General features: G+C 49.7%; 1 protein-coding gene across 6 annotated transcripts in view; it reads right to left on the minus strand.

The window, feature by feature from the left end:
- Positions 1-27170, minus strand: part of CAMK2B (calcium/calmodulin dependent protein kinase II beta) — a 92370-nt gene that overhangs the window by 58528 nt on the left and 6672 nt on the right. For all 6 annotated transcript variants that reach the window (XM_070369385.1, XM_070369389.1, XM_070369386.1 and 3 more), the window contains exon 2: positions 60-154. In XM_070369385.1, coding sequence (XP_070225486.1) covers positions 60-154 — 95 coding nt within the window. The remainder of the gene's footprint in view (positions 1-59; positions 155-27170) is intronic.

The following is a 27170-nucleotide window of genomic DNA, read 5'->3' on the forward strand; positions in this document are numbered from 1 at the left end:
CAGCACAGGCTCCCCCTGCCCCCGGCTCCCACCGGCCAACACAGCCATTCCCTCCCTACCTCTGGCTGACAGCTTCTTGGTGTTGATGATCTTGGCCGCATACTCATGGCCGGTGCAGAGCTTGACACAGCGACGGACCACAGAAAAAGCCCCCCTGGGGGAGAAACAAGGAAACAGAGGCAATTAATCCCCCCAGTGAACACCCAGCATTCAGTCATGATGCCCGGCCTTGGGCAGAGATCTGTATGAGGAAGGGGTGTGTTAGCTGGTGTCAATGTTAGTTGCTCAGTCATGTCTGACTCTTTGTGACCCCATGGGCTATAGCCTGCCAGACTTCTCAATCTGTGAAATTCTCCAGGCAAGAATACTGGAGTGGTAAGTCATTCTCTTTCTCCAGGGGACCTTTCCAACACAGGGATCAAACCCAGGTCTCCCATACTGCAAGCAGATTCTTTACCATCTGAGCCACCAGGGAAGCCCCAAGAATACTGGAGTGGGTATCCATTCCCTTTTCCAGGGGATCTTCCTGACCCAGGGATCAAACCAGGGTCTCCTGCATTGCAGGCAGATTCTTTACCATCTGAGCCACCAAGGAAGCCCTGAGGAAGGGGCACCCCTCCCCAAAAGACTTCCAGCCTCCTGGCACCACCCTTCATGCCAGCCCCACAGGGGCCTCTTTCCCAGCAGCTCGCAGATCCCAGTTGACTGGCACACTCAGCTCCTATGAGACCCCTGGCCTCGGCATCCTCACGGACCAGCAGGACTGAGGGCCTGTCTGGGGGCCTCTCAGTGCGTCCTTCACTCTATGCCAAGTCCTCGAGACCCAGGGTCCTCCCAGAGCAATGAACGCTGGCCCGGCTCCAGACAGTGCAATAGGGAGGTGCAGCCTGTGGGGACTCACTGAAGGTTCTGGAGAGAGGGAGAAGCATCACATAATTACGCTGCAAAGCTGGAGGTGAAGGTCCCTCCTCCAGATCCTCCACCGCCACTACACAGCAGAGGCAGCCAGTCCCACAGCGGAGGAGACATTTACCCGCCCACAGCATCAATGCTTCTGAGAGGAGCAGAGACCAGCCTGGAGGGCTGGGAGAAGGAAACCTGAAAAGCGGGGTGACCGCTGCCGAGGTCATTGAGAGGTTCTGTATGTGACTCCTCAAACAATGACCCTTGAGAGGAGGATGGTGTGCAGGAGGTGGCAGAGCAAGCCAGAGCCCCGAGAGCAGGCCCATGAGGGTCCTGGGGCCGGCGGGGAGCACAGGCCAGAGGGAGCCTGGGGTCCATCAGAAGATCCTCCACGGTATTCGACTTGTCACCACCGTTGGTTTAATTTGATTTGAGATCATTTTCGAAGAACATTAGACCCAGCAGGTATGAGACAAAGCCAGAACAGGAAACGTCTGGGGAAGGGTCCAGACTGGAGGCTGCCACGGGAGGTGGGCACAAAGGCTGAACACATGAACCAGTGGGGCGGGGGACACCCCTGACCACAGGCCCCTTCTCTGTCTTCCCTCCCCAGAGGCCCTGCAGGCACAGCCCCCATTGGAACCCAGCACTCCCCCGCCCCTGCTGCCCACAGAGCCTGAGAAGCCCACCAGCTGCTTTAGCCCCGGCTCCAGGTGATGGGAAAGCAACGTCTTAAATAGAGAACACATTTCTGCTATAATCCTTTTTGGGATAAAACTTGGGGGCCTTCCCTGGCGGTCCAGTGGTTAGGATTCTGCCCTTCCAACGCAGGGGGGTGCAGGTTCAATCTCTGGTCTGGGAAGCTCCCACATGCCACAGAGAAACTAAGCCTGCATGCCACAACTATTGAGCCTGTGCTCTAGAGCCCAGGAGCCACAACTACTGAAGCCCTCACGCCCTAGAGCCCATGCTCTGCAACAAGAGAAGCCACCGCAGTGAGAAGCCCGCACACCACAATGAACACTCAGCACAGTCAAAAATAAATATATGAATTTTTTTTAAGTCTAACTCACCTTTAAAAAATAGCAATAAGAATAATAAGAATAATAAAAAAAACTTCATTAAGATGGACTATTCACTTCCTTGGGAAAAAAGTAAATATTACACTAGATCTAATTGAACATTTTCTTAACATCCCAGGTCTTTATGATCAATAGGTGTGCTTAGAGCTATATTTTTGCTTCTTCAAAGTCAGAACTTGGGAGACAGCATGTTGAGGCTTCAAGCAGGTCTGGGTTTGAACCCTGCTGTCTCTTCCTGGCTGCACCCTCTGAGCCTGTTTCCCCACCCACCCAAGGAGCAGCAAAAGCTCACGGGGCCACTGCAAAGGCTGAGCCAGGCCCCAGGTGGCTGTCTGCCTGAGGCTGCTTTGGCCTCCTCCTCACCAGCCCGGCCTATCCCTGGTGTCCCATCCACTTCCTGCCCAGGAGAGTGGAGGGTATCAGGTGTACAGGGCTGAGCTGCCACCTTTATGCTCTGGCTCCCAAAGGGCACGGACACCCAAGCACCGGCTCACAGGCCTCCATGGAATAGTCAGGGCTTCCAGTGCCAGAATCCAATCCCCACTGATGTTGGAAGTTCCAAACAGCCAGAGGGCTGCTCACAAGCCTGGTGGGCGCCGGGTGAGGCACCATGGGGCCCAAAGGTGAGCTCGTCCCTGGAGTGGGGAGGGGCCTACAGGGCCTGTCCACCTGCTGCTGTCCAGACAGGGTAAGTACAGGACCAAGGGACAGTGAGCTGGGAATCCTCCCGGGTACACGGCAGGATGTGCCTAAAGTGAACAAGAGGAACAGCCAGATGGACCATCCCAGACAAGCTGCCCTGCTGCCCCATGTCCTTCCGGGTCAGACTCCACTGTCTCTTCTGCAGGGGGCTCTGGGTGAGTGATGGCAAGGGTCTGAGATGAGGGCAGGGCCAGGCAGGCAGGAGCCAGTCTCTGGAGGAACCAGGAACGTGGCAGGCAAGCTCCCGGCATCCAGCAAGCGCTCAATAACGGACCTTATAGGTGGCACTCAGGCTGGAGAACAGACTGCTCTTGGACACAGGTCTTTCTCTCCCAGAGTCCTGCCTCCTGGGAGAGGGGCACCTCTGAAAGCCCCTATGGGGTAGGGTTTCTCTTGCTCCTGTGACCCAGCTTGAAAAAAGCTTCTAGAAAGAGATGCCCTACCCTCCCCCAAGTCTGGTCACCCCACCCTGGTCTTCCTCGTCACCCAAACCTGCACCCCAGTGCCCATTAACTCTGAGGGAGGACCTGGGCCAGCTGAGGCTGTGCCTGGAGCAGGGAGGAGCAGCCGGGACCCTAGGGAGCCCTCGGAGCTCAGTCTTCCAGCTCAAGACCCATGGAAGTTTCCCTGAAAGCTTGGTCAGGTGCCTGACAAAGCTGACAAGCTAGAGGACTCTCCATGGCTTAACTACCTGAAGTGAGGGCACAGAGAAGCAGTTTGGCCCCCGATGACCATCACTCCTTAAGCCAGTCTCCCCCACCTCCCCTCTCCCATCCTTGAAGCCAGCTTCTCGGCCACCACCATTTCCAGTCTCCTTCTGCCCCCTCCCCAGGCATCCACGCCCTTTCCAGTGGCTCTGCCAGTTGCTTGATGTGGATCACAAGCAGGCTCCCCAGAAGAGGTGATGCTAAGAAGCAAGTGCAGTGAGGACCACGGGCCAGGCCCCCAACATCTCGAACATCACAGACAACAGTCAGGCGAGCACCAGCGCCATTCTCCCTCGAAATCTGCAGCATCTACCCACCTGAAACTTAGAATTACTGAGACAATGACAGGGACAAGAACCCAGGGCTATATCCTAAAGTATAACCCCGCTGCCGCCAGGCAAACTTCTATGCATCCTTCAAGACCCAGTTCAATACCTCCTCTTGGAAATCCTCCCCAGTTGCCACAGGAAGTCAGCTCGGTCTTCTCCAGACACTGTACTCTACATGTCTCGGCTCACTGTGCCCACTCTATTATAATAACTTATCTGTTTCTGGCCCTCCACTGTGGCTCTCCACAGACAATCAAGATGCTGGGGACAGGCAGAGGGTCCAGACTGTGATGAGAGAGTAAGGACTGACCTCCAAGCACCATGAGTGGAGGGAGTGGGCCTGTGGGACAAGAAGGGGCAGCCTTCTGGGAAGACAGGGAGAGACTGGGAGGGGTCAGACTCTAGGGAACAGGCCAGCAGGGGAGGGTGAGCGCCCAAGCCCTCCCTGAATGGGGAGGGGGCGTCTGGTGGGGTGAACGAGTGTCTGTGGGAGGGTGGGGAGCGCCTGTAGGTGGAGAATGACTCCTGCGGGGCTGAGGCCATGGGGCCCTTGATCAAAGCAGAGGGCCACCGATGTACCAGGAGCCTAGCAGACCCCCACCCTGCCCACAAGGGGTCTGGGATGCAGATGCAGGGCACAGACCAGGCAGGTGGTGGGGCAACAGGTCCCTGGACTGCGTCTGGATAGGCTGCCTGATGCTCCAGTCGTCCGTGAATGGCACGGCAGGTGGCGGCCAGCTGCAGGGTTGGAAAAGCCACTTGGGGCACAGCTTGTGGGGGAGAAGCCAGAAAGGTGGGGGTCTGGGTGTGGGTGAAGTTCAGGGAGAAGGCGTGGTGGGGGGTCCCCTGAACCTCGAGATCACCATGTGATGCCCGGTGGGGCACCTGCTGCTGCACTCAGGTTTAAAGTTATTTGAAGAATGTGATCAGATCAGGAGCCTCCTGGGCACCAAGTGGGGACTCTTAAGAATCAAGTAAAGCTAATAAAAGACAGAAAACACTTTTTCATAAAGCCATTTATAGAACGTCTACTGAGGAACCACAACAGCAGAGAGGCTGGCCAGGGGACAGGGGGGTGGGGGTGGGGGAATGAACCCCGGAGCTGCCTGGGGTCTGGTCAGCTGCACGTGGGTGCCCAGCACTGCTGAGGCCATGCCAGCCCATGGTGGCACTTGAGGGTCACTCTCCTGCACACTGGGCAGAAGCAGCAAGCCAGCAAGTGGCTCCCAGCCCCATTTACTCTCTCATTCCTCCTGTCCAACCTGAGGGTATGCCCCTGACCCTGCCTTTCACCTGGATACAGACAGCCCACTGGCCCTTGGGGGCAGGGTACAGACCGGGTTTCCACCTGCAGGGCTCTTAGCTTCCCCCATGCCTGACCACCTGCTGCCACCTGGAACTTGCCCTTGACATGGATTACCTGCTGTCCCCATGGCACTTGCTTTGGGGACCTGCCTCCTCCCTGCTCTGCTGGCCAAGCCCAGTGGACCAGCCTACCTTCTGCCCACTGAGCTGAGCTGGTGTTGGTGGGAGAGGCTGATTGGCAGGAGGGTCTGGTCTTGCCCTGTCCCCACAGTGGGGCTGCAGAACAGGGAAGTGCTGACGATGGACGTCACTTCGGGACCCTGCATCCTGGGCATGGGGCTTCCTCATGCAGGATGTGTGGAGGCCCTGGCGCAGAGCAGGCATCAGACTCATGTAACCGGGGAACCCCTGCTTCTGCTTCTCCACGGCCGCTCAGCACTTCCACTGCCTCCTTTCTGGGGCACATTCGAGGGGTGCAGCATTTCCTCTCTCCACCACCCCCATCCCTGTGGTCCATTGGAGGACGGGGCCCCTGCACCTGACTCTGGCTCTCTGCCCTGTCCTGGCCTTGCAGGTACTGGCCTGGCTGCCAACAGGGCTGACACGGCCCTGTTGTAGACACACCTGGTGGCTAAACAACCTGGGAAATCCCCATCCGCACTCTGCTAACTTGGATGCTCGGGAGCAGGAATTCTTGACAACCAGCCAGAGCCAAGGGCCCACATCACATGTGGACCAGTCCATGGGTTTCTTAAATTGTAGGGCCAAAAACAGCCAGAAGTGCTGAGCAAAAGAGCCAAACCCTTGTTGTTCTGTTTTGTAAAGGCTTCCACACAAGTGAGAGGCTGGGATGTCCTCTCAGTGAAAACCGCCATCCTGGTCCCCTGACTTCCCAGGCAGATCCACAAAAGATCTTTCTGGAATGGGCTAAGCAGGCGGCAGATGCACTCGGCTGGCCCAACAGTTTTATTTCCCATGTAAATTAACAAGCGGATGTTCTTTTAAAGCAGCCTGAGCACCCAGCCTGGGCCGCCCCAGTGGGCTCAGCTCAGAAGGGTCTGGGCTAGGGCTCAGGTGGGGAGGCTGGACAGCCCAGCAGACGCGCTCACTCACCACACCAGGCCCTCCGCTTGCCTGGATTTGTGGATTTCAACTAAATCAAGCTGCTGCTTATTTGTGTGGTAGCAAAAAAATTTTTTTCTACCTTTGATTAAAATGACGGGGGAGGTCCGTTTATATTTGTAATCTGGACCTAAGCAATTTGGTAGAAAATAGGGACTTGTACATGAAATTGTTGTGGGGGCTTTTTCCTGCTTATAATAATAATTTTAAAAACAGGATCCATGCTCGAGGTAGAAAACAGAGTAACCAAGGTGGTTTCAATAGAGCGAGTTGAAGCCGCCTCCACTTTCAGAACCCATTGCTAGAGTCCCACGATGCTCTGATGTGTCTCGGTGAGGTCTACGCCACAGGAAGGCTTTCCTCACCAACACTCAGGAATCTCTTGCTGTTTATATTCTGCTTCTTCCTCTTACTACTTCCCCACCCTGCAAACGGCACTGTAACAGTACCAACTGGCCGTTACATACTGCTGTACTGGTGGGCACCAGGGGGGTATGTGACCCTCCCTGGCTCCCTGGCCTCAGGGTTGGGCAGATGAGGAGAGCGTGTTGGCTCTGACAGGACTTGGGCAAATGTGTGCCGTGCTGGGCAGGGGCAGGGGGGCCCAGTACAGGGGTAATGTCCAGGCCGCAGGCCCATGAGGGCTGTCCATCGTCGACGGCCCATGGAGCTCAGGGAACCATGTCGCCCTCCTGCCCTGAACCCAGAACATCCTGGGTTTCAGAAACAGGACCTGAAGTAGCCAAACCAGAAATCGATGCTAGACAACATTTAATTTTGTTTGTGAACACCCAAATCACTGTGGTCTCTGTGGCCTCCCAGCGTGCCTTTTATCAGCGGGTGAGTTCCGGCTTCGTGTTTGGCCTTTTATATTTAACATCACTTCACACACAGTTCCCATTCCCTGACCTAGATCATATATGTGTCATCTTCATAGTAGAGAACATTCCTTCCACGGATAGCCAAGCACTTCCTCGATTGGCAGGCATTTGGGATGTTTCCAATTTCCCTTCTCGTAAATGCCTGCCGTAAACATCTCGGTTATTTCTGTAGAGTTGATTTCCAGAGGCACAATCGCTGGGTGATTTACAACCACACCAGCGATGAAAATGCCAGCTCTTGCCACTGCCCCGCTGTCCATCCCTGGCCTTTCCAAGGTCCTTCTCTGGGATCCTGGCAGCTCCTCGGCCCCGACCTCTGAGCTTGGGCTAGAAACTCAAGTCATAAGTCATCTGTGCAGTGCTGGTGAACTGGGGTCACCACAGCATGGTACACAGGCTGGGCAGTGGAAACCCCAGATTATGATCTCAGTTAGGAGGCCAGAAGTCCAAGGCCAAGGTGCTGGCAGGGTCAGTTCCTTCTGAGGCTGTGGGAGACTGCTCTAGGCCTCTCGTCAGCTTCTGGGGCTTCATGGGGGATCCTGGGCTTGCAGAAGCATCACCCCCATCTCCACCTTCATGTTCATATGGCATTCTCCCTGTGGGTCCCTGTGCCCAAATTTCCCCTTTTTATAAGGACACACAGAAAGGGGGGTGGGGCTTCCCTAGTGGTAAAGAATCTGCCTGCCAATGCAGGAGACACAGGTTCGATTCCTGATCCAGGAAGATTCCACATGCTGCGGAGCAACTGAGTTCAGCTGAGTAGCTGAGCACCACAACTGCTGAGCCTGTGCTCTGGAACCGGAGAACCGCAACTGCTGAGCCTGTGCTCTGGAACCAGAGAACCGCAACTGCTGAGCCTGTGCTCTGGAACCCGAGAACTGCAACTGCTGAGCCCACGTGCTGTAATTACTGAAGCCTGCACTCCCTAGAGCCCATGCTCCACAACAAGAGAAGCCACAGCAACGAGAAGCCCATGCATCGTAACTAGAGAACAGCCCATGAAGCCATGAAGACCCAGCACAGCCAAAATAAATAAATAAAAAATAAGGCACAGTTGTACTGGATGAAGGCCCATCATCCACTTCACCATAACTAATTACATCTACAACCACCTTATTTCCAAATAAGGTCATATTCTCAGATACTGGGGTTAGGAGGACTCCACATCTGAATTTTAAGAAGACACAGTTCAACCCACAGCACATGCTGACCCTCCATTCTGCCTTAGGGAGTCGGAGTCTGCCCCTGTGTGTACCAGGCAAACATGTCCCAAATTACCATCCTCAAATATTAATTCCACAGGATACTAACAGATATAAGGTACAAAGGGGGCTCTGTGGGCAAATACGTTTAGAAACCAGTACGTTAAACAGTGTCTTCCTCCCTCCCTCCCTTCCTTCCTCCCCTTCTTTTCTGTTGCAGGACTTCTGCACTGTGAATTTCCCACTAGTGAGTGTGAAGTGCAGCCTTTCTCTAACTTCTTTGATCAGAGCAATCTTTATCCAAAGAAATCTCAAGAGGGCCAAGAGAGGGTAGGGCAGGGAGGTCTTCCAGTCTGCAGCTGCAGCCGAGAGTAGGACAGAAACGCCCCCTGAGGACGCCGGCCCACACACGAGAACAGCAGCGCTGCCCCTGCAGTCTGTGGGCGCATCTCAGATGGAGAAAACCCACGCGGGGCCTCCTCTTCTCTCTGCCCCTCTGAACAGAGCACCCAGGCTACAGCGGCCGCCCCTCCCCGCAGATGCCCCCTCTCCAACCACACGGGCATCGAGGGCCCCCCGACGGCCCTCCTCCCGGACACCCTGGGGAGTGGAGTTTCAGGTGGATGAGCCAGGAATGTCACTTCAGAGAGGACGTTTTCTTCACATTTCTGACAATGCTGAGAGCAGATGGAACACTCCATGAGCAGAGAAGGTGCTGTGTCCTGACCACAGAAGGCTTATGACAAGGTGCACCCTACAGCCTAAGGAGGTTTAGATGCAAATGACCACGAAGGGTAACCCTTTCATGTTTCTTAGGCATTAATGTCATCATCGTTAGGCTATACAGTCACATCAAGTTTATGAGTCCCACACAGATGAGTATAACTCAACTTTGACACGTGTCCATGACACTGCATTCCTCTTAAACCCTCAGGCCTCACACTTCACTCTGTCATCCTCAATACTGCCCAGACCCACCCACCACCACCCCTGCCATAGCCGGGGTCCTCAGGGCCCAGTTCCACCAGGTATAGACATCCTTGAGAAGCTTCCAGGAGGACTCAAGGTGGCAAAGCCAGTGGAAACAAGAGGTGGGCACCAGCCCAGGGAACGTGGTAGGGTCTGAAGGCAGTGGGCAGCACTGAGATTACTGAATGGGTACAGAGTTATTGTTTGGGGTAATGAAAAAGTTCTGAAAATGGGTACTGGTGATGGTTATACAACGCTGTGAAGAGACTCAATACCACTAAACTCTACATTTGTTGTTGTTGAGTCACTGAGTTGTGTCTGACTCTTTATGACTCCATGGACTACAGAATGCCAGGCTTCCCTGTCCTTCACTATCTCCCGGAGTTTGCTCAAATTCATGTCCGTTGAGTCCGCAATGCTATCTAACCATCTCATCCTCTGCCACCCTCTTCTCCTTTTGCCTACAATCCTTCCCAGCATCAGGGTCTTTTCCAATGAATTGGCTCTTTGCATCAGGAGGTCAAAGTATTGGAGTTTCAGCATCAGTCCTGACAACAAATATTCAGGGTTGATTTCCTTTAGGATGGACTGGTTGGATCTCCTTGCAGTCCAAGGGACTCTCAAGAGTCTTCTCCAGCACCACAGTTTGAAAGCATCAACTCTTTGGTGCTCAGCCTTCTTTATGGTCCCACTCGCACATCTATACATGACTACTAGAAAAACTATAGCTTTGACTATACATACCTTTGTCAACAAAGTTACATCTTTGCTTTTTAATATGCTATCTAGGTTTGTCATGGCTTTTCTTCCAAGGAGCAAACGTCTTTTATTTTTATGGCTGCAGTCATTGCCCGCAGTGATTTTGGAGTCCAGAAAAATAAAATCTGTCACTGCTTCTACTTTTTCCCCTTCTATTTGCCATAAAGTGATGGGACTGGATGCCATAATCTTAGTTTTTTGAATGTTGAGTTTTAAGCCAGCTTTTTCACTCTCTTCTTTCACCCTCATCAGGAGGGTCTTTAGTTCCTCTTTGTCTTCTGCTATTAGGGTGGTATCATCTGCATATCTGAGATTGTTTCATTATAATACACCAATCCTATCAGATTAGAGCCCCATCATTATGACCTCTTTTAACCTTAATTATCTCCTAAAGAACCTATCTCCAAAAACAGCCATGTAGAGGGTAGGGCTTCAACCTATGAATTTGGGAGGACACACAGTTCAGTCTACCACAAGCATTTATCAAAAAAATCTTCAACTAACATCATAGTTTTGGTGAGAAAGTAGGTGAATTTGAAATAAAAAATGCAATATTATTCACATTATCACCAAAAAATAAAATACTTGGGTATAACTCTACAAAATATGTACTATACTGATGAATGAAATAAAAGAAGTAAATGAAAGGAGAGATATCCTATGTTCATGAAAAGGAAGATTGATGTCAGAATGTCTGTTCTTTCCAAGTTGATCTATAGATTCAATGTAATCCTAACCAGAATTGCAGGAAGTTATTTTATGGCTATTGACAAACAAATTCTAAAGTTTATATGGAGAGGCAAAAATCACTTCTCAACCTTTTGGTTCAGATCAAGTGTAGCAGACAGAAAGGCAAAACACCCAGAATAGCCAACAAAATATTGATGAGAGAAGAACAAATGTAGAGGATTTATACTGTCTGACTTCAAGACTATAAAACTATGGGAATCAAGACAGTGTGATTTGGTAAAAGAATAGACAGTAGATCAATGGAACAGAACAGACAGCCTAGAAGTAGGCCCACACAAACACAGTAAACAAATTTTTGACAAAGAAATAAAGGCAATTCAAAGAAGAAAAGACTGTCTTTTCAAAAAATGAAGTTTGCTATGGACTGAATATTTGTTTGTGTCCATCCCCTCCCCATCCCCCACCATCAAATTCATATGTTGAAATCCTAACCCCTTGGTTAGGTTGGTATTAGGAAGTTGGATGGTATTAGGAAGTGAGGCCTCTGGGAGGTGATTAGGTCATGACAGCAGAGCCCTAATTAACAAGACTAATGCTTTATAAAAAAACTCCAGATAAATCTTTCTACCCCTTCTGACACAGGATAAAGATGACCATCTAGGGAGCAAGTTCTCACCAGACTGTGAATCTGCCAGAGCCGTGATCTTGGATTTCCAGTTCCTAGAACTGTAAGAAATAAATGTGTGTTGTTTATAAGCCACCCAGTTTATGGATGCTGTAGCCAGGCTATAGCAACCTGAACAATCTGAAACAGTACTGGAGCTAGTGAACATCCAGGCGCAAAAAAACTAATCTAGACACAGACCTCATGCCTTTCACAAAAAGTAACTCAAAATGGATCACAGACCTAAATGTAAAATGCAAAACTACAGAAGTCATAGAATATCTCATAGGAGAAAATTTAGGTGACCTTGGGTTTGGCAATGACTTTTTCAGATACAACACCAGAAACATGATCCATGAAAGAAAGAATTGATATGATAAGCTTCATTAGAATAAAAAACTTCTGCTCTTTGAAAGATGAGTTAAGCAAATTTGCAAAGCACATATTTGATTAAAGACGTGTATACAAAATATATCAAGAACTCTTAAAATGCAATAATAATAAAACAAACAACCAAACAACCTGATTAAAAATAGGCCAAAGACTTTAACAGACTCCTCACCAAAGAAGGTATACAGATGGCAAAAAATCATATGACAAGATGCTCCTTATCATACGTCATCAAACGCACATGAAAACAACAATAAGATACCACTACACATGTATCAGAATGTAGAAAATCCACAAAATTGCCAGCACCAAATGCTGGTGAGGATGTAGAGTAGCAGGAGCTCTCATTAACTGCTGGTGGGAATGCAAAGCGGTGCAGCCACTTTGGAAGACAGTCTGGCAGTCTCCAAAAAACGAAACCTACTCTTACCATATGATCCAACAATCATGCTCCTTGGTATATGTCCAAAGGAGTTGAAAACTTATGTCCACACAAAAGCTTGCACACAAATGGTTATAGTAGCTATAACTGCCAAAACTTAAACACAACGAAGACGTCCTTCGTAGAATGAATGGGTAAATGGACATCGTTGGGATGTCCTAACAATGAAGTATTATTTCTCTCTAAAAAGAAACAAGCTATCAAGCCAGAAAAAGACATGAGGGAATCTTAAAAACATATTACTAAGTGAAAGAAGCCAATCTGAAAAGACGACATACTGTATGATTCCAACTACATGACATTCTGGAAAAAACAACATTATAGAGACAGTAAGAAGTGGTTGTCTGGGACTCTGAGGGTCGGGGGGTGGGAATGAACAAAGGAGCACAGAGGACCTGAAATGCTGTAGTGACAGGCACACGACATTGTATCTTTGTCAACCCTAGAGCTGTGCGACAGAGTGAGCACGGCAACTGCGGACTTCAGTTAATATTAACTGCATGCTTTATAAAAAGCATCCTGAGCCGTACTGGTCACCAGCTGTAACAAGTGTACCACGTCCGAAGGGAGATGGTTATAGGAAAGGGAATTGGGGCCCGGCTGTGAGGTAAATATGGAAACTCTCTACTTTCCATACAATATTTCTGTAAACATAAAACTGCTCTAAAAAAGAGTCCATTCAGTCTTCTTTTGAAGCATAAAGAGGAAAATTAAGTATTTTTATGACAGACATTGGGGTTGGGGGATTTTTTTAACCACATGTGGAAAAGCCTAAGGAAAATACCAGTATATCAGTCACATCGAAACCTTGACACTCCAGCGTGACCGAGGACCTGCACAACGTGAGAAGGCTGCTTGGGGCTGTCATAGACTCTCCAGCCCCGACAGCTCCCAGGACTGCCCTCTACAGTTTCCAAAGTGTCTGTCCCCTGGCTCTCAGGACCCCTGTGGAAGATGGGAAGGGTGGGGCACCAATGCCTTGCTGAGCCCGTGGCACTGTGGGTGGCAGAGGTGGGACCTAAACGCAGACCTCCCTTTGATTTTCCCTCATAGCTCAGTTGGTAAAGAATATGCCTGAAAGGCAGGAGACCCGGGTTCGATTCCTGGATGGGGAAGATCCCTTGGAGAAGGAAATGGCAACTCACTCCAGTATTCTTGCCTGGAGAATCCTATGGAGAGAGGAGCCTGGCAGGCTACAGTCCATGGGGTTGCAAGAGTCGGACATGACCGAGCGACTAAACCGCCAGCACCGCCGCCCACCCTTCCTGCACATTCACCTACCAGGTGCCCTTTGTTGGCTCCGAAAGAAAGGGGGTTGGGTGGGGATGTGTGGAATATTCCATCAAGGGCAGAGAAGGAGCAGGAGAAGCTGCGTCTGGGAGAGGAAGGGCTGGGGGTGTGTGGCCAGAGCCGAGGCTCAGGGGCTGCCTTCCCCCCGACCCTACCCAGGGGTCTGGCTCACAGGCCGGCTCTTACTAGCTACACAAAACCAAATGTTCTGGTGATGTCAAGCTTGACCTGGGTGTATTTACACCACAGGAATGGGGAAGCAGCATGGCTCAGGATACCCCGGCCCTGTTAACACTGATCAGCTGTCACGAGAGAGGGGACTATGACAGGGAATGCCACCGCTCCCCTCCTGCCCTGTGGATGGTGTGGAATGTGGGGAGAGGGGTGGGGGGGATGAGGTCCTGGCCAGGCCAGAGGCCTCCTGAGGGCAGATAGTCCAGGCTGTCCCAGGACAAGAGAGGGCCCCAAGGTAAGAGCTGATCTCCACCAAGGGCTCCTCTCAAATCCAACCTGTCATATGCCGCCTCGGTGGGCACCCGCCATTCCTGGGCCTCTTATGGGATGAGGCTCACGCCTACATGCTCCTTGCTCTCGCCTACCCCGCCTCCCCTTCTCTGTGTTGGTGTCTGACCCTCTCCTTCTCCCTCTTTCTCTCAGGTACAATCCTTAGCAGCAAGCTCCCCAGATGACTCAAGTTGAGGGTTTGCATTAAGCAAAGACCAAAACAAGGACAGAGGTGGGATAGGATGAAGGGAGGCCCTGGACCACCTTGGACCCCTTGATGCTTGGGGCCCCCTCCTCCCACCAGGCCAGGGCAGAGCCTGCAGTTTGGACCTGGCCTTGTGCCCTGCAGTGACCTCTGCAGAGGGTGTTGGGGGGAGCAGGTAATGGGAGAGTTAGAGGCCCACTTGATGCATGGTGGGGGGATTGGGCATGTGCTGACAGGACAATAGGAGAAGGAGCAGGAGGGGTAAGCAAGGCCTTCTGCAACTGCACAGCTCAGTATTGGAGGAGGAGGCACCCGCATCTCTAGAATTCCTCTCCTGCCCACACTGAGAGGCCTCAGCCCGGCCCGGCCCACCCACGCCCAGGCCCTCTGTTCATCAGCTTCAGGGTAGCTGAGCCTGGAGACTGACCAAGGTGGCCTCATCAGCCCACGGGTCACCCGGAAAAACCATCTCATACCTGAAGCACGAGGTGAACTCAGGGACAAGAGAGCAGTGGCTTTGGTTTCATTTCTATTCATGTTTTCGCCACCTGAAAGAACTTCCATTTCATCTTCTGTGAGTGCCTGCTTAGGTCCTTCATCCATATTTCAGTTGGAATTTTAGCTCTTTTCTTATTGACCTGTAGGACCTCTTTATATGTGAAGGCAACCCTTCCTCACCACATGCAGCCTCCGTGGCCCACCTGCAAGGAGCAGGAGACTTATTACACGCTTGGGAGAGAGGTAGCAAGGCACATTTTTGTCGGTCCCTGAAATAAATTGGGATGCTTCAAGGGCAGGGCTTGGGTCTGCACTTGTTGGCCCCTAGAATCTCGATGGCACAGGATTCCAGCTTGTCAAGGGAAGCTGGCCACAAGCTGCGGGCAGGGCAGTAAGAAGCCACATCCAGGCCTGGAGAGGCCTGGGGCCTCCACCGCCTTGTGTGCAGGAAGCACCCCACTTAAGGCTCTCGTCCTGGGTCTCTGGCCTCCTCTCCTTACTCCCGGCCCCATGCCCCACCTGGGGTACCTGGATGTCCCCCTCGAGTGCCCAGCAAGCAGAAGTCAACTCACCCTGAATTATCAGACACCAGTGACCACAGAGGTTCCCAGAACCATTATGGACTTTTCATCTGTTTTCCATCAGAAAAACCAGCTCAGAGAGAGGACCCTGGCCCTACCTGGACACCCACGCCTGCCCTTGGTCCAGCCATCTGGGGTGCTCTGGACAGAGGCAGGGTGTCACATCATGGGCCTCCCTTTCACTGACACTTGGACAGAGAGGGCCAAGTTGTTCCACCACCAAATAATTGTAAACATTTTGGTATTTTCAGAAGCATTGAACATATTATGGGAAGGAAGTAAAAGTCCCCTTGATTGTGAAGATGACCAAACCGTGTGGCCATGGAGGTGTCAGCGAGGAGGCTCTGGGGAGCTGCCTGCCCGCCTCACCCCACAGATGCAGAGACCTGCTGCCCCGGCAAAGGGGTTCTGTGGTGGGGGGTGTACATGCGAACCCTGAGGAGAAAAGCTCACACCCTCAGGATTCAAAAGGAAATCTGAATTTGAGAGTGTCAGAACCCCCAAGGCTAGAGGCCGAGGCCTTGTGTGCCCCCAGAAATCTCCATGGTCAGCAGCCCTCCACTGATGGCCAGGCCAAGTGGGCCCAGGAAGGTCCGGCAGAGGCACCAAGGAAGCTGGTACAGGAGTTTCCGACGAGAAGCAGCTCATACCTGCCCTGCTGGGGTCCCGGCCAGCCCACCTGCCCACCTCAGGCTGCCTGTCCTGATCTGGAGACACTGACATCACTTCAGGGCCACTGCGCTCTTAAGATGCCTTTATCAGAACCTGAGCCCAGGGCCCCCTCCAGCTGTGCCTCCATCTGCTACCTTCATGCTCAGGGGCCACCCTGGAGGGCCATGGAACCCGGCCAGCATCCCCAGAGCTGGATGCACCCAGCACCACTGCAAGGGCCGGTACAGCCCAGAAAGCAGCCCATGTGGCTGCCCTCCCTGCGTGACCGTCGACAGACCAAGGGCCGATTCAGAAGCCATGGGACCGCTGAATGCACACACAGCCGCAGCAGCTGGGACCATGTTCCCAGCCTGGGTCTGTGAGCCAGCGGCCCACAGAGCAACCTTCAAAAGCAGCTCTTCAAAGCCACGTCCGCCCCACTCGTCACAGTGCCAGGCAGTCACCGATGGGGACAGAACTGAGTCAACCCCCTGGGGGCCTGAAATTACTGCTGAGGCTGCGCAGCTCACGGAGGACAAGCAGGAGCAGACAGGGGAGGAGGTACAGCGACTGGAAGGTTCAGTGGCCCTGGCGGGAAGCAGGGCATCTGGGCGGGCATGGGAGCAGCACCGCCTGCCTGGACAGATGCTCTGAACACAGATGGCAACTCACCACCCACGGTGGCCCAGACCCAACAGGATCGGGAACTTAGGAAGATGGGCTTCGTGGCCATTTGATTCCTTTTTCCTGGAAGGGGTGGGCATATCCATTAAAGCTCTAGGGACTTGTTTTTCTTTTATGTTTCGGGTCAATCAGACTTCATCCTCCTTAGGTTGTATTCGCCAGGAACGCAAATACCTGTGTGATTGGCTCACAGATGCCCGAGCATCTGACAGGTGAGCTTTGCGGCAAGTCTCAGAGGAAGGAAATGGGATTTCCACAGAGTCAATTCACGGAGCCACAAGGGACCCCAGAAGGTCATTTGACCCAAACCTCCTGGTTTATCAGGCTTCCCTGGTGGCTCAGACGGTAAAGAATCTGCCTGCAATGCAGGAGACCTGGGTTCAAACCCTGGGTCAGGAAGATCCCTGGAGGATGGCAACCCACTCCAGTATTCTTGCCTGGAGAATTCCAGGGACAGAGGAGCCTGGTGGGCTCCAGTCCATAGGGTCGCAAAGAGTCAGATATGACTGAGAGACTAAAACTTTCACTTTTCACTTTCCTGGTTTATAGAGGGGGAAACTAAACCCAGAGAGATTACACGGTGGCCCAAGCCACACAGCCCAGTGTTGAGAAGTCATGGCCAGTGGGAGGAGACCATGCATTACGTCCTTTAAAACAGCCGCGAGGCCCAAAGTGTCCATTGACAGGTGAATGGATAAGCAAAATGTGGTCCAGCCATACAATGAATATCATTCAGCCTCAAAGAAGAAGGAAATTCTGACATGTGCTACAACATGCGTAAAACCTGAGGACAGTATGTTGAGTGAAATAAGTCAGACACAAAGAGGCAAATGCTGTGCGCGTCCACTTACATGAGATGTTCAGAGCAGTCAAATTCAGAGACAGAAGGTAGAACAGGGGGTGCCAGGGGTTGGGGGAAAGGGAAGTTTGTGATGTTTAATGGGGACAGAGTCCATTTTATCAGATAAAAATGTTCAGGAGATGGATGGTGGTGATGGTAACACCACAACAGGAATATACTGAACACCGCTGAACTACACACTTAAAAATGGTTAAGATGGTAAATTTTGTGTTATATATATTTTACCACAATAAAAAAAAGGAAGACTGGTAGGATATGTAGCTGTATGTCTAAGAAATCACTAATAAAAAAAATAAAAGAGACTGGTACTTGTCCTGCTAACTTTAAAGTCAAATTTTCAAAAGGAGTGCCTTTAGAACCACGTGCCATACCTTACCTCTGCTGACAAACAAGGAACATTTAGAGAAAAAAAGCATAACAACCCCAGACAGAAAACCACGAGCTGAAAGGAACAGCTGTGACCGGCTCAGTGCTGCCAGGCACAGACAGGGTCCCTGATCTGTGGGCCAGGCCAGGGTAGCGACGACCCAGTGGGCAGGAAATGCATGCCTTGCCCGTGGATGTCCTCCTTGTCCCACCTGGCCTGGAACCACCCTCCTCAGTTTGGGCACAGAAAAGCGGCTGGTCCACAATGCCAAGTGCACTGCATGGTGTCCTGGACAGCCCCCTCTTCAGCTCTGGGCTGTGTCCTCCTTAATGGTCACCCCGGCCCCTCCTCCCAGGCCCTGGCCTCAGAGACAGTGCAGAGAAAGCTGAAGCACCAGAGGCCTCCAGACTGGGCATGGGCTCTGCCCTCTCTGCCACGTAGTCAGCTCCTTGCACTGTGTGACTGACCTCACAATGACACACCCCCTTCACAGATGAGGAGACTGAGGCTCTGAGAGGGGACCCTTCTGCCCAGGGGTGCAGCACCAACCCACTATCCCCAAGAGAATACACTCGTGACTGTCCCCTCCTGTTGGTAAGGACCCACTTCAACGCCCCTGCCACACAGAGCCCAGGCCTCGGTGTCCACTCACCTGGGAGCCCCAGACTGACTTAGGCACAGTGGAACCTGGAGATTGTGCAGGGGTTCCACACAGATAGCACCCCGATGGGGAAGCAAGGTGAAGACCCCGCACACTCCAAGAGGTGATGCGCAGAAGTCCCCAGTGAAAGCAAGACCCAGACCCCCACCTAGTGCCTGTACTGACCGTCGGAGCTGGGAGATGCAGGAGACGGGAAAGCAGAGGGGACTGAAACTCAGATGACAGCTCAACCTGGCGGAGGAGCCTGAGAACGGGCAGGCCAGAGAAGGCAACCTCAGGACGGCCTCAGGAGAGACCCCTTTGTTGTGTGACCACTAAGTTGCATCCAACTCTTTGTGACCCCATGAACTGCAGCGCACCAGGCTTCCCTGTCCTTCACTATACCCTGGAGCTTGTTCAAACTCATGTCCGTTGAGTCGGTGATGCCATCCAATCATTTCATCCTCTGTCGTCCCCTTCTTCTCCTGCCCTCAGTCTTTTCCAGCATGAGTAGGCTCTTCATATCAGGTGGCCAAAGTATTGGAGCTTCAGGTTCAGCATCAGTCCTTCCAATGAATATTCAGGGTTGATTTTCTTGAGGATTGACTGGTTTGATCTTGCAGTCCAAAGTATTCTCAAGAGTCTTCTCCAGCACCATACTTCAAAAGCATCAATTCTTCGGTGCTCAGCCTTCTTTATGGAGAAACCCTGAAGCATCCTTTAAGTAAGGAAAGGAGAGGAGAAGGGAAATGGATGGACCAACCCAGCCCCCAGTCCCTGCTCCACAAGGTCCACCAGCAAAATGAAGGGAATGCCCATTGGTCTCCATACCAGGAAGAGCCTGTACGCAGATGAAGGAGGAAGGGAAGAAAAGTCTAAACTTGAAGCAGAAAAGATAGCTTAACTCCCACAAGACAGGCTGTCCTAGGCCGTATGTCCCTCAGGCAATCAGTCAAGATGAGCATTTGTTCATGGGTCAGAAAATAAAAATGCAAGTGTACGAATGTGCCCACTCTCAGGCCACAGAGGAATCGTGAAAAGCACCGCCTTTCAGGCACCACAGTCAGCAAGCTGGAAGTCTCTCTGCTGCTCCATGGCCCTGCCCAGACCCGAGGGGCCAGAGACCCTCAGGGAAGGAAGGGGCACAGATGAGGGGACCCTGGAGCCCACTCCACGCTGGAATGACAAGACTGCCGGGGCCCTGGCCTCAGCACCCAGATCCCAGTCCAGGAATCATGGATGGTACAGTCCCAAGGGGACCACTCAGGACAGAAACAAGTAGAGCCCCAGCACACAGATCAACACCAGGGCCAGAGCTCTGAAGCCAAGGCACCTACTGGTCCCTCGAAGTGGAACCCTGAGCTTGAGGTGTTCCAGCAGGGTCCGTCCCCGCCTGGTCTCCACAAAGAGTGGGAGGACACTCACCCCGTGTGGCACCTGGCCTCTGGATTCCCAGCCGGGCCCTGCTCCTAGGGACTCCCAGCTCCTGGACTTCTGGGGCCTTCCTCGGCCAGGGATTTGGGGATGAGGCCAGCAGGGTTCACAGCCTGCCCTGGGGGTGCCCCAGGGGACAAAAGGAGTGGGAGACATGGGAGCCTGGAAAAGGGGCCAAGGAGAAGAGAAGGAGGTAAGGAGAGGTGAGGGGGAGGACCAAGGCAGGAAGGAGGAGCACAGGGCAGGCCCAGAAAGGAGGCAACTAGACTTCCCGGAATCACAGAGCCGGGGATTTGGGGTTTGGGCTCCACCCCTACTCCAGCCCTTCCCATCACTGCCAATCGCACTGACAGCCTGTCCTCCTCCTCCACCCTCACCCATCACCCCACCCACTGGGACCCACCCTTCCTGCTCCCAGAGGAGCCTCACCCTCCAGCACCCATCCGGCATAACCCTCCTCCCCCAGTCAGGGCCAGGTGAGAGATGAGAGGATGGGACCTTCAGGAGCTGTGTCCAGGGGCACGGTCTGGGTCAGGGGTCGGGCTGCGGTGCGGCCTCTTGTTGCTCATCATGGCCTTGTGTCCACTCTGAGACCACTCTGGACCCAAAGCCAGTCCAGGCTGTGGGAAATGAAACACCAACCAAGACTTGGCAGAGTACGAGGTGAGGTCTGTGGGTCTCCCCTCCCAGCCTCTCATCCCCCACTGTCTAGCTCATGCCAGCCTCCAGCTCCCAGGCAGCTCTCAGTTGCTTCTGGGCATGCTGACAGGTGTCCCGGGGTGAGATGGCGCCAAGGTTGGGGTAGAGGGAGCCGGGGGATGGTACACTGTGTCTTGGCCATGGCGTTGTGGGCCCTGCCCTCAGACACCACAAGCTGACTCATAAGGTACTCCATTTCTTTTTCTGCACGAATAATTCTCCATTGTGTGGAAATAACACATTTTCTTTATCCATCCATCAGTTGATGGACATTTGGTTCGTTTCTACTCTTTGGCTATTGTGGATAATGCTGTTATGAACAAGTTTTTGTGTGGATGTATGCTTTTTTCTCCACAAGATATCAAATATATTAATATTTCCCTGTGCTATACAGTAGGTCCTTATTGTTTATCTATTTTATACATAGTAGTGTGTATCTGTTAATCCCACACTCCTAATTTATCCCTCCCCTGCTCCTTTCCCCCTGGGTAACCATAGGTTTGTTTTCTCTGTCTGTGCATCTGTTTTGTAAATAAGTTCATTTATCATTTTTTAAGATTCCACATATACCACATAAGTAGTATCACATGATATTTGTCTTTCTCTGTCTGACTTCACTCAGTATGATAATCTCTAGGCCCATCTATGTTGCTGCAAATAGCATTATTTCATTCTTTTTCATGACTGAGTAACATGCCATTGTACATATGTACAATATCTTCTTTATCCATTTATCTGTCAATGGACACTCAGGTTGCTCCCGAGTTTTGCCTATAATGAACAATGCTGCTATGAACATTGTGGTGCATGATCTTTTCTAATTAGAATTTTCATCTTTTCCAGATACATGCACAGGAATGAGATTGCTGGATTCTATGGTAACTCTATTTTCAGTTTTTTAAGGAACTCCATACTGGAAGAAACACAAACTGGAATCAAGATTTCTGGGAGAAATATCAATAACCTCAGATATGCAGATGACACCACCCTTATGGCAGAAAGTGAAGAGGAACTCAAAAGCCTCTTGATGAAAGTGAAAGTAGAGAGTGAAAAAGTTGGCTTAAAGCTCAACATTCAGAAAACAAAGATCATGGCATCCAGTCCCACCACTTCATGGGAAATAGATGGGGAAACAGTGGAAACAGTGTCAGACTTTATTTTTCTGGGCTCCAAAATCACTACAGATGGTGATTGCAGCCATGAAATTAAAAGACACTTACTCCTTGGAAGGAAAGTTATGACCAACCTAGATAGCATATTCAAAAGCAGAGACATTACTTTGCCAACAAAGGTTCGTCTAGTCAAGGCTATGGTTTTTCCTGTGGTCATGTATGGATGTGAGAGTTGGACTGTGAAGAAGGCTGAGCGCCGAAGAATTGATGCTTTTGAAGTGTGGTGTTGGAGAAGACTCTTGAGAGTCCCTTGGACTGCAAGGAGATCCAACCAGTCTATCCTAAAAGAGATCAGTCCTGGGTGTTCATTGGAAGGACTGATGCTGAAGCTGAAACTCCAATACTTTGGCCACCTCATGCGAAGAGTTGACTCATTGGAAAAGACTCTGATGCTGGGAGGGATTGGGGGCAGGAGGAGAAGGGGACGACAGAGGATGAGATGGCTGGATGGCATTGCTGACTCGATGGACGTGAGTCTCAGTGAACTCCAGGAGTTGGTGATGGACAGGGAGGCCTGGCGTGCTGCGATTCATGGGGTCGCAAAGAGTCGGACACGACTGAGCAACTGATCTGATCTGATCTGATACTGTTCTCCATAATTGCTGCACCAATACATTTCCACCAACAGTGTGGTTCCCTTTTCTCCACACTCACTCTAGTATTTATTATTTATAGACATTTATTTTCTGATGATGGCCATTCTGACTAGTGTGAGGCAATGCCTCACTGAAGTTTTGATTTTTTAACAAGTTGTGTGTATTTCTGACTGTGCTGGGTCTTCCTTGCTGTTCAAGGGCTTTCTCTGGTTGCAGTGAGCAGGTGCTACACTTCTCTTCTGTGCATGGACTAGCGTCAGTCGTTTCTCTCTTATTGTGGAATACGGGCTCTAGGGTGCACGACTTCAGTAGCTGTGGCACATGGGCTCAGGAGTTGTGGCACACAGGCTTAATTGTCCCATGGCATGTGGGAGCTTCCTGGACCAGGAACTGAACTGTGACCCCTGAGCATTGGCTGGCAGGTTCCGAAAGTCCCTTTAGCTTTGGTTTGCATTTCTCTAATAGTTGACAATGTGGAGCATCTTTTCATGTGTCTACTGCCCATCTGTATGTCTTTGGGAACGTGTTTTCATATCTCTTGAGTACATACCTAGGAAGGGAACAATCTGAGACACTGTCAGAATGTTTTCCAGAGCACCTGCACCATTTTACATCCCCACCGGTAACACATGAGGGTTCCAACTCCGTATCCTCACCAACACTTGACATTGTCTTTTTTATTCTACTCATTCTAGTGGAAATGAGGTGGGATCTCAATGTGATTTTCATTTTCATTTCCCAAATGACTAATGATGTTGAGCATCCTTTTGTATGTTTATTGTCTACTGGTATATCTTCTCTGGAGAAATATCTTTTCTGGTCCTTTGCCCATTTTTTCATTAGGTCATTTGTCTTTTTACTGTTAGGTAGTAAGCTCTTAAAATATTTTAAATACAAGTTCCTTATCAGATATATGATTTGCAAATATTTTCTCCCTTTCCATGGGTTGTCTTTCCACTTTCTTGGTGGTGTCCTTTAAAGCACAAAAGTTTTTATAATGTTAATTAAGTCCAATTTATTTTTCTTTTGTTGTTTGTGCTTTATGGTGTTGTACCCAAAAAAACCATTGCCAAATCGAAGTTCACAAAAATTGACTCCTAAGTTTTCTTCCAAGAATTTTTTGGTTTTAGCTCCTACAATTAGGCCATTTTGAGATAAGTATGTTGAGCATCTTTTTGTGTGCTTACTGATCACTAATATATCTTTTTTGTTTTTATTTTTTTTAAAGTTTGTTTATTAATATTTATTTATTTTTGGCTGTGCTTGGTCTTTGTTGCTGCAAGGGCTTTTTCTCTAATTGTGGCGAGTGGGGGCTACTCTCTAGGTACAGAGTATGGGCTCCTCGTTGCGGCGGCTTCTCCTGTTGCAGAGCACAGGCTCCAGGTTGCTGGGGCTTCAGTGGTTGCAGTGATGGGCTCATACGAGGTGCAGCTTGTGGGCTCCAGAGCTCAGTAGTTGTGGCACACAGATTTAGTTGCCCCATGGCATCTGGAATCTTCCCAGACTAGTGATCAAACTCATGTCCCCTGCATTGGCAGATGGATTCTTTATCAATGGGCCACCAAGGAAGTCCTATCTACTTTCGTATCTGGCATTAGATAGGGTTCCAACTTCATCCTTTGGCACGTGGATGCCCACTTGTCCACTGGTTAAAGGAACCATTATTCTTTTTCCATTGAATTGTCTTGCCATCCTTGTCAAAAAAAATCAACAGACCATAGATATATGAGTTTATTCTAGACTCTCAGTCCTATTCCACTGATCTATGTGTTTATCCTTTAGTCACACTATCCCCACATTTATGCCAGACAATATCTGCTCTGACTTGATTGGTATAACAGTACAGTTAGTTTTGAAATCAGGAAGTAGGAATCCTCCAACTTTGTTCTTTTTCAAAATTGTTCTGGCTCTTTTGGACCCCTTACATTTCCCTACAAATTTAATTTCTAATTTTTTATTCTTTTTTAACAAGTAGCTGGAATTGTAATAGGTACTACATTGAATTTATAGATCAGTTTGGCATATACTGCCTTTTTAACAATATTAAGTCTTCAGTTCCATGGACATAAAACATCTTTCCATTTATCTAGATCTTGAATATTCTTCAACAGTGGTTTGTAGTTTTCAATGTTCAACTCTTGTATTACCTTTTTAAAAATTTCTTACTATGTATTTTATTCTGTTAAAATATGAATTTTCTTTACTAATTTTATTTTGGGGTTGAACATTGGGAGTGTAATGAAACATATTGGATTTTTGTATCTTGATCTTGTATCTTGCGATTTTGCTAAATTCATTTTTTAGTTCTAACAGCTTTTCAGGGATTCCTTGGGATTTTATCTATACAAGATCACGGTATCTGTAAAAAGAGGTAGTTTTACCTACTCCTCTCCTATCTGGGTACCTTTTATTTCTTTTTCTTGCCTAAGTGTCCTGGCCAGAACCTCCTGTACAATGTTGAATAGAACACTCTTTTCTTGATTGTTTCTGGTCTTAGGGAGAAAGCATTCAGTTTTTTGCCATTAAATATGTTAGCTGTGGAGTTTTCATAGAGGCCTTTTATCAAGTTGAAGAAATTCATTTCTAACCCTAGAGGCCTTTTATCAAGTTGAAGAAATTCATTTCTAACCCTAGTTTGTTGAGTGTTTCTAGCAGGAAAAGGTATTAGATTTTGTTAATGCGTTGTATCTGCATCTATTGAAATGATCATACACTTTCTTTGTTTAATCTGTTAATCTGGCATAACACACTGATTGAATTTTGTATTTTGAACCAACTTTTTATTCCTGGAATAAATTTTGCTTGCTCATAATGAACCCTTTTTTATGCTGCTAGATTTGTTTCACTGGTGTTTTGCTGAGGATGTTGCATCTGTATCCAAAAGGAATATTGGTCTGTAGTCTTAAGATATCTTTCTCTGGCCTTAGTATCAGGGTAGTTACTGGCTTCACGGAGTAAGTTGGGAAGAATTCCTTCCTCTTCTATTTTTTGGAGAAGTTTGTGAAGGATTGGTATTAATTCTTCTTTAACCATTTGATAGAATTCACCAGTGAAGTTATCTGGACTGAAGGGACTTTTTTGGGGGGACATTAAAAATTTATTAATTATTCACTTTAATTGATACAAGTCTATTTAGAGTCTCCATTTCTTCTTGAGTCAGTTTCAGTTGTTTGTCTTTCTAAGAATTTGTCCATTTCATCTAGGCTACCTTTCGCTTGGTACACAGTCATTCATAGGACTCCCTTATCAGCCTTTTATTTCTATAAGATTAGTTGTAATGTCCACTCTTTCATTCCCGATTTTGGCAATTTGAGGTTTCTCTCCTTTTCTTGGCCTGACCACTGTTTTTATAACTACAACCTTCCTGCTAACTGGTATTCTTGAGTTTCCTTAATCCAAAATCTGAAGTATAAATCACCTTCTACCCCATCACACAATTTGTTTAGGATTTACCACCTGTTTCTCCCATCAGTATAAGCAGGCACCCTCAACTTTGTTCACTGTTTCCTAAGCATGCAGAAAATGCCTGGCAAATGATACGTGTGCAGGCAGATTTGCTGGATGCATGAAGGAATCTGAAGTAAAGCAAAATAAACCAGGAAAGTTGCAAATAGTAACAATAATAATAACAGGAATGATCTTAAAGCTCTAAACATGTGAGTTCCAATACAGTAACCACTGCTGGTGTGTAGCCCTAACAGCCTGAAATGTGGCAGGTCCATGCTGAGAAGTGCTGTAAGTGTAAAAAGACTCAACAGATTTCAAAAACAATATGTTTTTAAATTTGAGATAGCTTAACAATAATTTTTGTATTGGCTATATGTTGAAACAATATTTTGGATAAACTGAGTTAAATACATACACTACTAAAGTTCTTTTCACCTGTTTCTTTTTAGGTTTTTTCAAGTACCAGAAAATTTTGAATTACACATATGCCTGCCATTTGTGGCTCAAGTTTTGTTTCTTCTAGAAAGCTCTGCTCCAGATGACTTGGATAGGGTCAGGGGGTAATATCGAGTGTCTGAAAAAAGGAAGGCAAATTCCAAATGCGTGGTCAAGTAAGGCTCTTACAGAGCCCAGGGAGGAAGCGGGCGCAGGCACCTGGCCTTGGGCACAGAGGCCCCTTGCAGGGTCTGAGTCTGTGCTGCCCACTGACCACCAATGAGGGGCAACCACTCTCCTCCGGTCTGATTCAGCAGGTCTGGGGTGGGGTCTACAGGCAGCCGGGGGCTAGGATGCACCACCCTAATCGCCTTCTTCAGCAGGTACTGCTCCCAACTAAACCAGGACTCTTCACCCGGAAAGCCCCTAAGAGATGTCTCAGATCAAACCAAGGGCTTTGAAAATCAGGCTGCACCTCAGTGTACAAAAACAAAAGCCACATGAAGAACTTCACTAAGAAATGGGCGAAATGCTTCAACCCCTTGGCATCCAGCTCTGTGGCCAGCACCCAAGTCATGCCACCCTTCACCAGGTGACAAGACAGGTGACCACTCAGGCCAGGCATCTGAGACACCCAAGGCCACCAGCACCTCCTGCCCCCAACCACCTGAAGGGCCCCCATCTTTTACTGGGTGACATGAAGCCACTTTGTCGGGCACCACTATGCACTAGGCATGGTTCTAAGCCCTGGAATTCAGTGTGGGCTGAGTGACAGGGAGGCAGGAACTGCCCTTGGCTCTTCAATAGAAACAGGCACCAACCTGGATATGCCCAACACCATGGAGGATGTTACATCCAAAAACAGGACACCTTTCCGGTTTCGTGGGAATGGTCACAGCATCTCCTCCCCTCAGGGCTCACTCGCTGTTCATAAAGCAGGGAAAAAAGGTGGTTCTCA

This window comes from Bos mutus, chromosome 4 (assembly GCF_027580195.1).
Source record: "Bos mutus isolate GX-2022 chromosome 4, NWIPB_WYAK_1.1, whole genome shotgun sequence".
Lineage (NCBI taxonomy): Eukaryota > Metazoa > Chordata > Mammalia > Artiodactyla > Bovidae > Bos > Bos mutus.